Below are 16,146 nucleotides of genomic sequence, written 5' to 3'. Positions count from 1 at the left end.
GTTGCTTAATTTCTAAACCAAGTTTTTTTTCTTCAAGTTTCATTCATTAAGGTATAGCCCTGCGAGCCATGCGGCTCTTAAGTCAGGTGCAACCGCAACCAACAAACAAAATATGAATCTACATCGCAAAAAAAAACTATTACACCACAACCAGACCAAAACAAAGCTACAAAAACAATGCAACAACAGTCATCGTAGGAACTGTGATTTTAAATTCAACAATAAACGATATACATAACACGTACGACAAAACCTGCAGCCATAGCTGGCGGCACGACACTCCCCAGTGTATGATGCGCGAGTGAGTCAGCAGCAGCAGCTTGAGTGAGTGTATGATGTGCGAGTCGGCGTATGATGAGTGAGTCAGTATTAGGTTGAGTGGGTGTATAAACCATCCTCTCGGTTGAAATTGCGTCCGTGTTTGTAAATGTGAGCTGCCTCCGATAAGTAAAAATAACCCCGTGGGTTTGCGGAGAACCTTGGCATCAGAGAAAATCATTTCATCGCTGCACAAAAAACGGGCTTATTTTAAAGTTGTATCTCACGTGCTGTGTCACCCTGTGTCACGTGCTGTGTCACCCTGTGTCACGTGCTGTGTCACCCTGTGCTGTGTCACCCTGTCTCACTGTGTCACCCTGTGTCATGTGCTGTGTCACCCTGTGCTGTGTCACCCTGTCTCACGTGCTGTGTCACCCTGTCTCACTGTGTCACCCTGTCTCACGTGCTGTGTCACCCTGTCTCACTGTGTCACCCTGTCTCACTGTGTCACCCTGTCTCACTGTGTCACCCTGTGTCACGTGGTGTGTCACCATGTCTCACGTGCTGTGTCACCCTGTGTCACGTGCTGTGTCACCCTGTGTCACGTGCTGTGTCACCCTGTCTCACTGTGTCACCCTGTCTCACTGTGTCACCCTGTGTCACGTGGTGTGTCACCATGTCTCACGTGCTGTGTCACCCTGTCTCACTGTGTCACCCTGTCTCACTGTGTCACCCTGTCTCAGTGTGTCACCCTGTCTCACTGTGTCACCCTGTGTCACATGCTGTGTCACCCTGTCTCACTGTGTCACCCTGTCTCACTGTGTCACCCTGTCTCAGTGTGTCACCCTGTGTCACGTGGTGTGTCACCTTGTCTCACTGTCACCCTGTCTCACTGTGTCACCCTGTCTCACGTGCTGTGTCACCCTGTCTCACTGTGTCACCTTGTCTCACTGTGTCACCCTGTCTCACTGTGTCACCCTGTCTCACTGTGTCACCCTGTGTCACGTGCTGTGTCACCCTGTCTCACTGTGTCACCCTGTCTCACTGTGTCACCCTGTCTCACTGTGTCACACTGTGTCACGTGCTGTGTCACCCTGTCTCACTGTGTCACCCTGTCTCACTGTGTCACCCTGTCTCACTGTGTCACCCTGTGTCACGTGCTGTGTCACCCTGTCTCACTGTGTCACCCTGTGTCACGTGCTGTGTCACCCTGTCTCACTGTGTCACCCTGTGTCACTGTGTCACCCTGTCTCACTGTGTCACGTGCTGTGTCACGTGCTGTGTCACCCTGTCTCACTGTGTCACCCTGTCTCACTGTGTCACCCTGTCTCACTGTGTCACACTGTGTCACGTGCTGTGTCACCCTGTCTCACTGTGTCACCCTGTCTCACTGTGTCACCCTGTCTCACTGTGTCACCCTGTGTCACGTGCTGTGTCACCCTGTCTCACTGTGTCACCCTGTGTCACGTGCTGTGTCACCCTGTCTCACTGTGTCACCCTGTGTCACTGTGTCACCCTGTCTCACTGTGTCACGTGCTGTGTCACGTGCTGTGTCACCCTGTCTCACTGTGTCACCCTGTGTCACGTGCTGTGTCACCCTGTGTCACGTGCTGTGTCACCCTGTCTCACTGTGTCACCCTGTCTCACTGTGTCACCCTGTCTCACTGTGTCACCCTGTCTCACTGTGTCACCCTGTCTCACTGTGTCACCCTGTGTCACGTACTGTGTCACCCTGTCTCACTGTGTCACCCTGTCTCACTGTGTCACCCTGTCTCACTGTGTCACCCTGTCTCACATGCTGTGTCACCCTGTCTCACTGTGTCACCCTGTCTCACGTGCTGTGTCACCCTGTGTCACGTGCTGTGTCACCCTGTAACACGTGCTGTGTCACCCTGTGTCACGTGCTGTTTCACCCTGTGTCACGTGCTGTGTCGTGCTGTGTCACCCTGTGTCACGTGCTGTGTCACGTGCTGTGTCACCCTGTGTCACGTGCTGTGTCCACTCGCTCCCCATTGGCTCTTCTCGTAGCCCCCTATTTATAATCGTAAAAACCGGAAGTCACGTCGTGGGTTCAACCAACGGAGCGTCTAACCACGGGGGGGTTATACACAGTTGGGATATTCCAAATCAAATATAACCAGTCCGTCAACACATGTATGACGGATGTACATCAAATGTATATATACAGAAATAATTACACTCACTATCTGTCTTACGGCTCTTGCAGTAGTGTCTGTGTGTGAGTGTATGAGTCTGTGTGTGAGTGAGTGTCTGTGTGTGTGTGAGTGAGTGTCTGTGTGTGTGTGAGTGTCTGTGTGAGTGTCTGTGTGTGAGTGTCTGTGTGTGTGAGTGTGTGTGTGAGTGTCTGTGTGAGTGTGTGTGTGAGTGTCTGTGTGAGTGTGTGTGTGAGTGTCTGTGTGAGTGTGTATGTGAGTGTCTGTGTGAGTGTGTATGTGAGTGTCTGTGTGAGTGTGTGTGTGAGTGTCTGTGTGTGTGTGAGTGAGTGTCTGTGTGTGTGTGAGTGTGTGTGTGAGTGTCTGTGTGTGTGAGTGTCTGTGTGTATGTGAGTGTCTGTGTGTGTGTGAGTGTCTGTGTGAGTGTGTGTGTGAGTGTCTGTGTGAGTGTGTGTGTGAGTGTCTGTGTGAGTGTGTGTGAGTGTCTGTGTGAGTGTGTATGTGAGTGTCTGTGTTAGTGTGTATGTGAGTGTCTGTGTGAGTGTGTATGTGAGTGTCTGTGTGAGTGTGTGAGTGTGTATGTGAGTGTCTGTGTGAGTGTGTGAGTGTGTATGTGAGTGTCTGTGTGAGTGTGTGAGTGTGTATGTGAGTGTCTGTGTGTGTATGTGTGAGTGTGTGTGTGAGTGTCTGTGTGTGTGTGAGTGAGTGTCTGTGTGTGTGTGAGTGTGTGTGTGAGTGTCTGTGTGTGTGAGTGTCTGTGTGTATGTGAGTGTCTGTGTGAGTGTGTGTGAGTGATGGCTCACAGCTGTGAGCCATCAGCTGTGAGCCATCAGCTGTGAGCCATCAGCTGTGAGCCATCAGCTGTGAGCCAACAGCTGTGAGCCATTAGCTGTGAGCTAACAGCTGATGGCTCACAGCTGTGAGCCATCAGCTGTGAGCCATGAGCTGTGAGCCATCAGCTGTGAGCCGTGAGCTGTGAGCCATCAGCTGTGAGCCATCAGCTGTGAGCTCACAGCTGTGAGCCATCAGCTGTGAGCCGTGAGCTGTGAGCCATGAGCTGTGAGCCATCAGCTGTGAGCCGTGAGCTGTGAGCTCACAGCTGTGAGCCATCAGCTGTGAGCCGTGAGCTGTGAGCCATGAGCTGTGAGCCATCAGCTGTGAGCCATGAGCTGTGAGCCATCAGCTGTGAGCCGTGAGCTGTGAGCCATCAGCTGTGAGCCATCAGCTGTGAGCCATGAGCTGTGAGCCATCAGCTGTGAGCCGTGAGCTGTGAGCCATCAGCTGTGAGCCATCAGCTGTGAGCCAACAGCTGTGAGCCATCAGCTTTGAGCTAACAGCTGTGAGCCATCAGCTGTGAGCCATCAGCTGTTAGCTCTGAGCCAGCTGTGAGCCATCAGCTGTGAGCCGTGAGCTGTGAGCCATCAGCTGTGAGCCATCAGCTGTGAGCCATCAGCTGTGAGCTAACAGCTGTAAGCCATCAGCTGTGAGCTAACAGCTGATGGCTCACAGCTGTGAGCTAACAGCTGTGAGCTCACAGCTGTGAGCTCACAGCTGATGGCTCACAGCTGTGAGCTAACAGCTGTAAGCCATCAGCTGTGAGCTAACAGCTGATGGCTCACAGCTGTGAGCTAACAGCTGTGAGCCATCAGCTGTGAGCTAACAGCTGTAAGCCATCAGCTGTGAGCTAACAGCTGATGGCTCACAGCTGTGAGCTAACAGCTGTGAGCCATTAGCTGTGAGCCATCAGCTGTGAGCTAACAGCTGATGGCTCACAGCTGTGAGCCGTCAGCTGTGAGCCGTCAGCTGTAAGCCATCAGCTGTGAGCTAACAGCTGACGGCTCACAGCTGTGAGCCATCAGCTGTGAGCCATCAGCTGATGGCTCACAGCTGTGAGCCATCAGCTGTGAGCCATCAGCTGTGAGCCATCAGCTGTTAGCTCACAGCTGATGGCTCACAGCTGTGAGCCATCAGCTGTGAGCCATCAGCTGTTAGCTCACAGCTGATGGCTCACAGCTGTGAGCCATCAGCTGTGAGCTGTTAGCTCACAGCTGATGGCTCACAGCTCTGAGCCAGCTGTGAGCCATCAGCTGTGAGCCATCAGCCGTGAGCCGTGAGCTGTCAGCAGAGCGTCTTGAGGTCTGTGAGGCTGCAGCCGAATTGGCAGCAGAAGCTGGCCAGGCCACGTGACGCCTCCAGTACAGCGGCAGTGGCAGCAGCAGCAGCAGCAGCTCCACTCCTCCTGCACCTACTACCACTACTACTACTACCTCGACTACCACCACTACTACTACTACTACCTCGACTACCACCACTACTACTACTATCACTAGCACTACTATCACTACCACTACTATCACTACTACTACCACTCCTCCTGCACCTACCACCACTACTACTACTACCTCGACTACCACCACTACTACTACTACTACCTCGACTACCACCACCACTACTACTACTATCACTAGCACTACTATCACTAGCACTACTATCACTAGCACTACTATCACTACCACTACTACTACTACTACCACTCCTCCTGCACCTACTACCACTACTACTACTACCTCGACTACCACCACTACTACTACTACCTCGACTACCACCACTACCACTACTACTACCTCGACTACCACCACTACTACTACTATCACTAGCACTACTATCACTACCACTACTACTACCACTCCTCCTGCACCTACTACCACTACTACTACATCGACTACCACTACTACTACTACTATCACTAGCACTACTACTACTACTACTACCTCGACTACCACCACTACTACTACTACTATCACTAGCACTACCACCACTACTACTACTACTACCTCGACTACCACCACTACTACTACTACCTCGACTACCACCACTACTACTACTACCTCGACTACCACCACTACTATCACTAGCACTACTACCTCGACTACCACTACTACTACTACCTCGACTACCACCACTACTACTACTACTACCTCGACTACCACCACTACCACTACTATCACTACCACTACTACTACCACTCCTCCTGCACCTACTACCACTACTACTACTACCTCGACTACCACCACTACTACTACTACTACCTCGACTACCACCACTACTACTACTACTATCACTAGCACTACTATCACTACTACTACTACCACTCCTCCTGCACCTACTACCACTACTACTACTACCTCGACTACCACCACTACTACTACTACCTCGACTACCACCACCACTACTACTACTACCTCGACTACCACCACCACTACTACTACTACTACCTCGACTACCACCACTACTACTACTACTATCACTAGCACTACTATCACTAGCACTACTACCACCACTACTACCACTCCTCCTGCACCTACTACCACTACTACTACTACTACCTCGACTACCACCACTACTACTACTACTATCACTAGCACTACTATCACTACCACTACTACTACTACCACTCCTCCTGCACCTACCACCACTACCACTACTACCAAGACTAGCACGACTAGCACTACTAGCACTAGCACTACTACCACTACTACCTCGACTACCACCACTGCCACCACTACTACTAGCACTACTAGCACTACTATCACTACCACTACTACCACCACTACTACCACTCCTCCTGCACCTACTACCACTACTACTACTACCACCACTACTACTACTACTATCACTAGCACTACTATCACTACCACCACTACTACTACCACTCCTCCTGCACCTACCACCACTACCACCACTACCTCGACTAGCACGACTAGCACTACTAGCACTAGCACTACTACCACCACTACCTCGACTAGCACTAGCACTACCATCACTACTATCACTACTACTACCACTCCTCCTGCACATACCACTACTACCACTACTACCAAGACTAGCACGACTAGCACTACTAGCACTAGCACTACTATCACTAGCACTACCACTACTAGCACTACTATCGCTACCACTACTACCTCTACTATCACTAGCACTATCACTACTAGCACTACTACTACCACTACTATCACTAGCACTATCACTACTAGCACTACTACTATCACTACTACTACCACTACTATCACTAGCACTATCACTACTATCACTATCACTACTACTATCACTAGCACTATCACTACTATCACCACTATCACTATCACTACTACTATCACTAGCACTATCACTACTATCACTACTAGCACTACTACTATCACTACTACTACCACTACTATCACTAACACTATCACTACTGTCACTAGCACTACTACCTCTACTATCACTACTACTACTACCACTACTACTATCACTACTACCACTACTATCACTAGCACTACTACTACCACTACTACTATCACTACTACCACTACTATCACTATCACTTCTATTACCACTCCTCCTGCCCCTATCACCACCACCACGACTATCACGGCTATCACTACAACTACTACCTCTACTATCACTAGCACTATCACTACTATCACTACTACTATCACTACAACTACTACCTCTACTATCACTAGCACTACCACTACTACCTCTACTATCACTACTAGCACTACTACTATCACTACTACTACCACTACCACGACTATCACTACCACTACTACCTCTACTATCACTAGCACTATCACTACTAGCACTACTACTATTACTACCACTATCACTACTATCACTAGCACTACTACCTCTACTATCACTACTATCACTACTAGCACTACTACTACCTCTATCACTACTATCACTACTATCACTAGCACTACTACTACCACTACTACCTCTAGTATCACTACTATCACTACTACTATCACTAGCACTACTACTATCACTATTATCACTACTACTATCACTACTAGCACTACTACTATCACTAGCACTACTACTATCACTACTATCACTAGTACCACCACTACCACGACTATCACTACCACTACTACCTCTACTAGCACTACTAACACTACTAGCACTACTAGCACTCCTACTACTATCACTACTACTATCACTACTATCACTAGCACTACTATCACTACTCATACCACTACCACCACTACCACCACCACGACTATCACTACCACTACTACCACTACTACCTCTACTATCACTACCACTACTACCACTATCACTAGCACTACTACTACCACTACCACGACTACCACGACTACTACTACCACTACCACGACGACTACTATCACTACTACTATCACTACTACTACTATCACTAGCACTACTACCTCTATCACTACTATCACCACCACTACTACTATCACTAGCACTACTACTACCACTATCACAACTATCACTTTCACTACTACTACTATCACTAGCACTACTGCCTCTATCACTACTATCACCACCACTACTACTATCACTAGCATTACTACTACCACTATCACAACTATCACTATCACTACTACTACTACCACGACTATCACTACTACCTCTACTACTACCTCTACTACTACTATCACTACTACTACCACTATCACTACTACTACTATCACTACTTCTACTACCACTACCACTATCACTACTATCACTACTACTATTACTACTTCTACTACCACTATCACTACTATCACTACTACTACTATTACTACTTCTACTACCACTATCACTACTATCACCACCACTACTACTATCACTACTAGCACTACCAGTAGCAGTTCTACTACCACTACCACCACTACCACGACTATCACTACTACTACCTCTACTACTACTATCACTACCACTACCACCACTACTACTTTCACTACCACCAGTACTACTACCACTACTATCACTACTATCACTACTACTACCACTACTATCATTACTATCACTACTACTACCACTACTATCACTACTACTACCACTACTACTATCACTACTACCACTACTACTATCACTATTATCACTACTACTACCACTACTACTATCACTACTACTACCACTACTACTACTATCACTACTATCACTACTACTATCACTACTACTACCACCACTACCACGACTACTACTACTACCACTGCTATCACTACTACCACTACTACTACTAGCATTACTTCTACTACCACTATCACTACTATCACCACCACTACCACCACGACTACTACTAGCACTACTACTATCACTACTACCACTACTCATACCACTACTACTATTACTACTACTACCTCTACTACTATCACTACTATCACTACTACTATCACTACTACTTCCTCTACCACTACTACCACCACTACTACTAGCACTACTACTACCACTGCTACTACCACTACTACTATCACTACTACTATCACTACTATCACTACTATCACTACTACTCGTACCACTACTACTACTACCACTACTACTACCTCTACTACTACCACTACTACTACCACTATTACCACGACTACTGATACCACTACTACCACCACTACCACTACTACCACCACTACCACTACTACTACCACCACTACTACTACTACTCATACCACTACTAGCACTACTATCACTACTTCTACTACCACTACTACCACCACTACCACGACTACTACTACCACTACTACCACTACTATCAATACTACTATCACTACTATCACTACTTCTACTACCACTACTACTACCACCACTACCACGACTACTCCTGATGCCCCTGTTGATGTTGATGCCCCTGTTGATGTTGATGCCCCTGTTGATGTTGATGCTCCTGTTGATGTTGATGCCCCTGTTGATGCCCCTGTTGATGTTGATGCTCCTGTTGATGTTGATGCTCCTGTTGTTGATGTTGATGCCCCTGTTGATGTTGTTGATGCTCCTGTTGATGTTGATGCCCCTGTTGATGTTGATGCTCCTGCTGTTGATGTTGATGCTCCTGTTGATGCTCCTGTTGATGATGTTGATGCTCCTGTTGATGTTGATGCCCCTGTTGATGTTGATGCTCCTGTTGATGTTGATGCCCCTGTTGTTGATGTTGATGCCCCTGTTGATGCTCCTGTTGATGTTGATGCCCCTATTGATGTTGATGCTCCTGTTGATGTTGATGCCCCTGTTGATGTTGATGCTCCTGTTGATGCCCCTGTTGATGTTGATGCTCCTGCTCCTGTTGATGTTGATGCCCCTGTTGATGTTGATGCCCCTGTTGATGCTCCTGTTGATGCTCCTGTTGTTGATGTTGTTGATGCTCCTGTTGTTGATGTTGATGCCCCAGCTCTACAATCACAGGGACGTGAGAGAGGGGGAGTCTCAATACCTCTGCGAAGGGCTCAAAATCGGCGCGCTCACGATTTTCTCGGGAGGGCAAGCCACGATTGGTCGTTACAGCAACGTCCAATTAACATAGGCATTCAGTTTCATTCAAATGTCACTACCTTCACTACCCGGCTTCACCACGCCCGGTACGCCTTTGTCTCCCCGGTAGGCGATGTTCACACACACGACACAACGCACACCGGTTAATTGGTTTGATTAGTAATAGGTTTTAACCCTTTTAACTGGCACACAAAAACTGACACCTTTATTCAAGGCATCGTGTTTGCAATAACCACAACACAAGCAGTCAAAATGCAAACACAAAAAGGCAACTCTGATAATAATTATATTGGCACTGTCCTTGAATTTGATTGGTCCACACCCGAGACGGCTTTTCTTAGAGCCCTTTAGTCTCCACTGGTGTTGGACCAGAAGACGCCAAAAGGCGTACAACTCAAAAACAGCGCACTATCAGAGTTATTGAGGGCTCAGGGTGAGCCATTTACATTATGATACCTCCTTTGCCAGTAACAAGATATAGAAATAGGTTTTGTTGTGACAGTTAAAAGGGTAAAACTACTACTACATCTACTACTACTACTACATCATCTACTACTACATCTACTACTACATCTACTACTACTACATCTACTACTACTACATCTACTACTACTACATCTACTACTACATCTACTACTACTACATCTACTACTACTACATCTACTACTACTACATCTACTACTACTACTACATCTACTACTACATCTACTACTACTACATCTACTACTACTACATCTACTACTACTACATCTACTACTACTACATCTACTACATCTACTACTACTACATCTACTACTACTACATCTACTACTACTACTACATCTACTACTACATCTACTACTACTACATCTACTACTACATCTACTACTACTACATCTACTACTACTACATCTACTACTACTACTACATCTACTACTACATCTACTACTACTACATCTACTACTACATCTACTACTACTACATCTACTACTACTACATCTACTACATCTACTACTACTACATCTACTACTACTACATCTACTACTACTACTACATCTACTACTACTACATCTACTACTACTACATCTACTACTACTACATCTACTACTACTACATCTACTACATCTACATCTACTACTACTACATCTACTACTACTACATCTACTACTACTACATCTACTACTACTACATCTACTACATCTACATCTACTACTACATCTACTACTACTACATCTACTACTACATCTACTACTACTACATCTACTACTACTACATCTACTACATCTACATCTACTACTACTACATCTACTACTACATCTATTACTACTACATCTACTACTACTACATCTACTACATCTACATCTACTACTACATCTACTACTACTACATCTACTACTACAGCTACTACTACTACATTTATTACTACATCTACTACTACATCTACTACTACTACATCTACTACTACTACATCTACTACTACTACATCTACTACTACTACATCTACTACTACTACTACATCTACTACTACATCTACTACTACATCTACTACTACTACTACATCTACTGCTACTACATCTACTACTACTACATCTACTACTACATCTACCACTACTACTACATCTACTACTACTACATCTACTACTACTACATCTACTACTACATCTACTACTACTACTACATCTACTACTACTACATCTACTACTACATCGACTACATCTACTACTACTACTACATCTACTACTACTACATGTACTACTACTACATCTACTACTACTACATCTACTACTACTACTACATCTACTACTACTACATCTACTACTACTACTACATCTACTACTACATCTACTACTACTACATCTACTACTACTACTACATCTACTACTACTACATCTACTACTACTACATCTACTACTACTACATCTACTACTACTACATCTACTACTACATCTACTACTACTACATCTACTACTACATCTACTACTACATCGACTACATCTACTACTACTACTACATCTACTACTACTACATGTACTACTACTACATCTACTACTACTACATCTGCTACTACTACTACATCTACTACTACTACATCTACTACCACTACTACATCTATTACTACTACATATACTACTACTACATCTACTACTACTACATCTACTACTATTACTACATCTACTACCACTACTACATCTACTACTACATCTACTACTACATCTACTACTACATCATCTACTACTACATCTACTACTACTACATCTACTACTACTACATCTACTACTACATCTACTACTACTACATCTACTACTACATCTACTACTACATCTACTACTACATCTACTACTACATCTACTACTACTACATCTACTACTACTACATCTACTACATCTACTACTACTACATCTACTACTACTACTACATCTACTACTACTACATCTACTACTACTACTACTACATCTACTACTACTACATCTACTACTACTACATCTACTACTACATCTACTACATCTACTACTACTACATCTACTACTACTACATCTACTACTACTACATCTACTACTACTACATCTACTACTACATCTACTACTACTACATCTACTACTACTACATCTACTACTACTACATCTACTACTACTACTACATCTACTTCTACTACATCTACTACTACATCTACTACTACTACTACATCTACTACTACTACATCTACTACTACTACATCTACTACTACTACATCTACTACTACTACATCTACTACTACATATACTACTACTACATCTACTACTACATCTACTACTACTACTACATCTACTACTACTACTACATCTACAACTACTACATCTACTACTACATCTACTACTACTACATCTACTACTACATCTACTACATCTACTACTACTACTACATCTACTACTACATCTACTACTACTACATCTACTACTACATCTACTACTACTACATATACTACTACTACATCTACTACTACATGTACTACTACTACTACATATACTACTACTACATCTACTACTACATCTACTACTACTACATCTACTACTACTACATCTACTACTACATCTACTACTACTACTACTACATCTACTACTACTACATCTACTACTACTACATCTACTACTACTACATCTACTACTACTACATCTACTACTACTACTACATCTACTACTACATCTACTACTACTACTACATCTACTACTACTACATCTACTACTACTACATCTACTACTACTACATCTACTACTACTACATCTACTACTACATCTACTACTACTACTACATCTACTACTACTACATCTACTACTACTACATCTACTACTACATCTACTACTACTACATCTACTACTACATCTACTACTACTACATCTACTACTACATCTACTACTACTACATCTACTACTACTACATCTACTACTACATCTACTACTACTACATCTACTACTACTACATCTACTACTACTACTACATCTACTACTACATCTACTACTACTACATCTACTACTACTACATCTACTACTACATCTACTACTACTACATCTACTACTACTACATCTACTACTACTACATCTACTACTACTACTACATCTACTACTACATCTACTACTACTACATCTACTACTACATCTACTACTACTACATCTACTACTACTACTACTACATCTACTGCTACTACATCTACTACTACATGTACTACTACTACTACATCTACTACTACTACATCTACTACTACTACATGTACTACTACTACTACATCTACTACTACTACATCTACTACTACTACATGCACTACTACTACATGCACTACTACTACTACATGTACTACTACATGTACTACTACTACTACATCTACTACTACTACTACATCTACTACTACTACATGTACTACTACATGTACTACTACTACTACATGTACCACTACTACTACATGCACTACTACTACTACATGCACTACTACTACTACATGCACTACTACTACATGCACTACTACTACTACATGCACTGCTACTACTACATGCACTATTACTACTACTCACCGTGTCTCCCACCTCTGTCACTTCGCCTCTCGCAGCTCCTCCAGCCCCTCCCTGCGGCGGCGGCGACGGTGACGACTCCCCCTGGGCACGGCGGGGAGGCCGGCGGTGACGAGGCGCTGGTGGAGCAGCAGGAGGATGAGGAGGTGGAGGAGGAGGATGAGGAGGAGGTGGAGGAGGAGGATGAGGAGGAGGAGGATGATGAGGAGGATGAGGAGGATGATGAGGAGGATGAGGAGGAGGAGCGACGGCTGTGGACCCCTTCCAAGTGGCGGCGCCGCACGTGAGGATCACAGCGCGGATGAAGTCGCGGCCGCACATCCGTGACGCTCCCTGGGACGCTCGATCCCTCGCCGACCTCGCCGACCCCGCCGACCTCGCCGACCTCGCCGACCTCGCCGACCCCGCCGCCGACCCCGCCGACCCCGCCGACCCCGCCGACCCCGCCGACCCCGCCGACCCCGCCGACCCCGCCGACCCCGCCGACCCCGCCGACCCCGCCGACCTCGCCGACCCCGCCGACCCCGCCGACCTCGGACGCTGGGTGGACGTCGGCTGTCCGGAACCGGAGGATCCTCGTCCCCTTCGGTGTGAAGAAACCGCCGGCTCTTCGTACCTTGACCCCGCCGCTGATCCCCGTGGCTGGCCTGGGGACCCCGCGTCTGAAGGGGCCTCTGGTGATGCCGGCTCCCCTTCGTACCTTGACCCTGCCACTGACCCCCGTGGCCCCGGCTGGCCTGGGGACCCCGCGTCCGAAGGGGCCTCTGGTGATGTCGGCTCTTCGTACCTTGACCCTGCCGCTGATCCCCGTGGCCATGACGGGCCTGGGGACCCCGCGTCTGAAGGGGCCTCTGGTGTTGCCGGCTCCCCTTCAGTCCTCCCGCCACCCGAGAACCGCCCGGGTCCCCGGCTGCCACTGCCGACGCTTCGGTGCGCGGCCAGAATCAGGAAGATCACCAGCGGCAGCGGAGCCATCGTCCGGTGGTGGTGGTGGTGGTGGTGATGGTGGTGATGATGATGGTGGTGATGGTGGTAGTGGTGATGATGATGGTGGTGATGGTGGTAGTGGTGATGATGGTGGTTGTGATGATGATGATAATGATGATGGTGGTGATGGTGGTGATGGTGGTGGTGGTGATGGTGATGGTGGTGGTGATGGTGATGATGGTGATGATGATGGTGGTGATGATGGTGGTAGTGGTGATGGTGATGATGGTGGTGGTGACAATGATAATGGTGGTGATGATGGTGATGATGGTGGTGATGGTGGTGGTGGTGATGGTGATGATGGTGATGATGATGGTGGTGATGATGGTGGTGATGATGGTGGTTGTGATGATGATGATAATAATGATGGTGGTGATGATGGCGGTAGTGGTGATGGTAATGATGGTGGTGGTGACGATGATAATGGTGGTGATGGTGGTGGTGATGATGATGATGGTGGTGATGGTGGTGATGGTGGTGATGATGGTGGTTGTGATGGTGGTGATGATGGTGGTTGTGATGGTGGTGATGATGGTGGTTGTGATGATGATGATGATAATGATGATGATGGTGGTGATGATGATTATAGCTGCTGCTGCTGCTGCGCTGATAATGATGATTACATGCTGCTGCTGATGATTTGGTTGCTGCTGCTGATGATGTTGATGATGATGGTGGTGATGCTGCTGATGATGATGATGGTGGTGATGTGGATGGGTATGTTGATGCTGCTAATTCGGCTGATGGTAATGCTGCTGCTGATGATGATGGTGGTGATGCTGCAGATGATGATGGGCCAGCTGATGATGATGTTGAGTGCCGTTCAAGAACTTTCGAATAATAAAGTTAACCTTTGGGCGATAATATTTATAGAGAAATGAGAGCGTGTGTCTGTGTGTGTCTGTGTGTAGGAGTGTGTGTGTGGGAGTGTGTCTGTGTGTGTCTGTGTGTGTCTGTGTGTGGGAGTGAGCGTGTGTCTGTGTGTGTATGTGTCTGTGTGTGTGTGTCTGTGTGTGTGTGGGAGTGTGTGTGTGGGAGTGTGTCTGTGTGTGTCTGTGTGTGTCTGTGTGTGGGAGTGAGCGTGTGTCTGTGTGTGTATGTGTCTGTGTGTGTGTGTCTGTGTGTGTGTGGGAGTGTGTGTGTGGGAGTGTGTCTGTGTGTGTCTGTGTGTGTGTGTCTGTGTGTGGGAGTGAGCGTGTGTATGTGTGTGTGTGGGAGTGTGTCTGTGTGTGTGTCTGTGTGTGGGAGTGTGTGTGTGTGTCTGTGTGTGGGAGTGAGCATGTGTCTGTGTGTGTGTGGGAGTGAGCGTGTATCTGTGTGTAGGTGTGTGTGTGTCTGAGTGTGTGTGTCTGTGTGTGAGATTGAGCGTGCGTCTGAGTGTATAGGTGTGTGTGTCTGTGTGTGTGTGTCTGTGTGTGGGAGTGAGCGTGTGTCTGTGTGTGTCTGTGTGT

The 16,146-nt window shown here is 46.4% G+C and overlaps 1 protein-coding gene and 1 long non-coding RNA gene across 4 annotated transcripts; both read right to left on the bottom strand.

Moving 5' to 3' along the window:
• Positions 1-5,250: 5,250 nt before the first annotated feature.
• LOC142922716 (uncharacterized) lies at positions 5,251-5,940 on the bottom strand. 3 transcript variants are annotated; one of them, XR_012940255.1, is made up of 4 exons: positions 5,794-5,940; positions 5,705-5,712; positions 5,378-5,644; positions 5,251-5,320 (listed from the first exon to the last, which is right to left on the bottom strand). It is a non-coding gene; the product is annotated as an uncharacterized LOC142922716 (long non-coding RNA). The 3 variants fall into 3 exon arrangements; XR_012940253.1 differs by having other exon boundaries at positions 5,378-5,712; XR_012940254.1 differs by lacking the exons at positions 5,705-5,712; positions 5,794-5,940 and adding an exon at positions 5,735-5,777.
• A 357-nt stretch (positions 5,941-6,297) lies between these two features.
• On the bottom strand, positions 6,298-14,683 carry LOC142922715 (uncharacterized). Its single transcript, XM_076063544.1, has 4 exons — positions 13,712-14,683; positions 8,789-9,593; positions 8,063-8,067; positions 6,298-6,303 (listed from the first exon to the last, which is right to left on the bottom strand). Exons 1-4 carry the CDS (start codon positions 14,681-14,683, stop codon positions 6,298-6,300), a joined length of 1,788 nt encoding a protein of 595 aa, XP_075919659.1.
• Between the last annotated feature and the right edge of the window lie 1,463 nt (positions 14,684-16,146).

Source organism: Petromyzon marinus, unplaced genomic scaffold (genome assembly GCF_048934315.1).
Source record: "Petromyzon marinus isolate PM22_M1 ecotype Great Lakes invasive population unplaced genomic scaffold, UKy_Petmar_22M1.pri1.0 PM_Scaffold_148, whole genome shotgun sequence".
NCBI lineage: Eukaryota > Metazoa > Chordata > Hyperoartia > Petromyzontiformes > Petromyzontidae > Petromyzon > Petromyzon marinus.
Note: the sequence above shows the minus strand (reverse complement) of the source record. Positions and strands in the feature narration are given on the sequence as shown.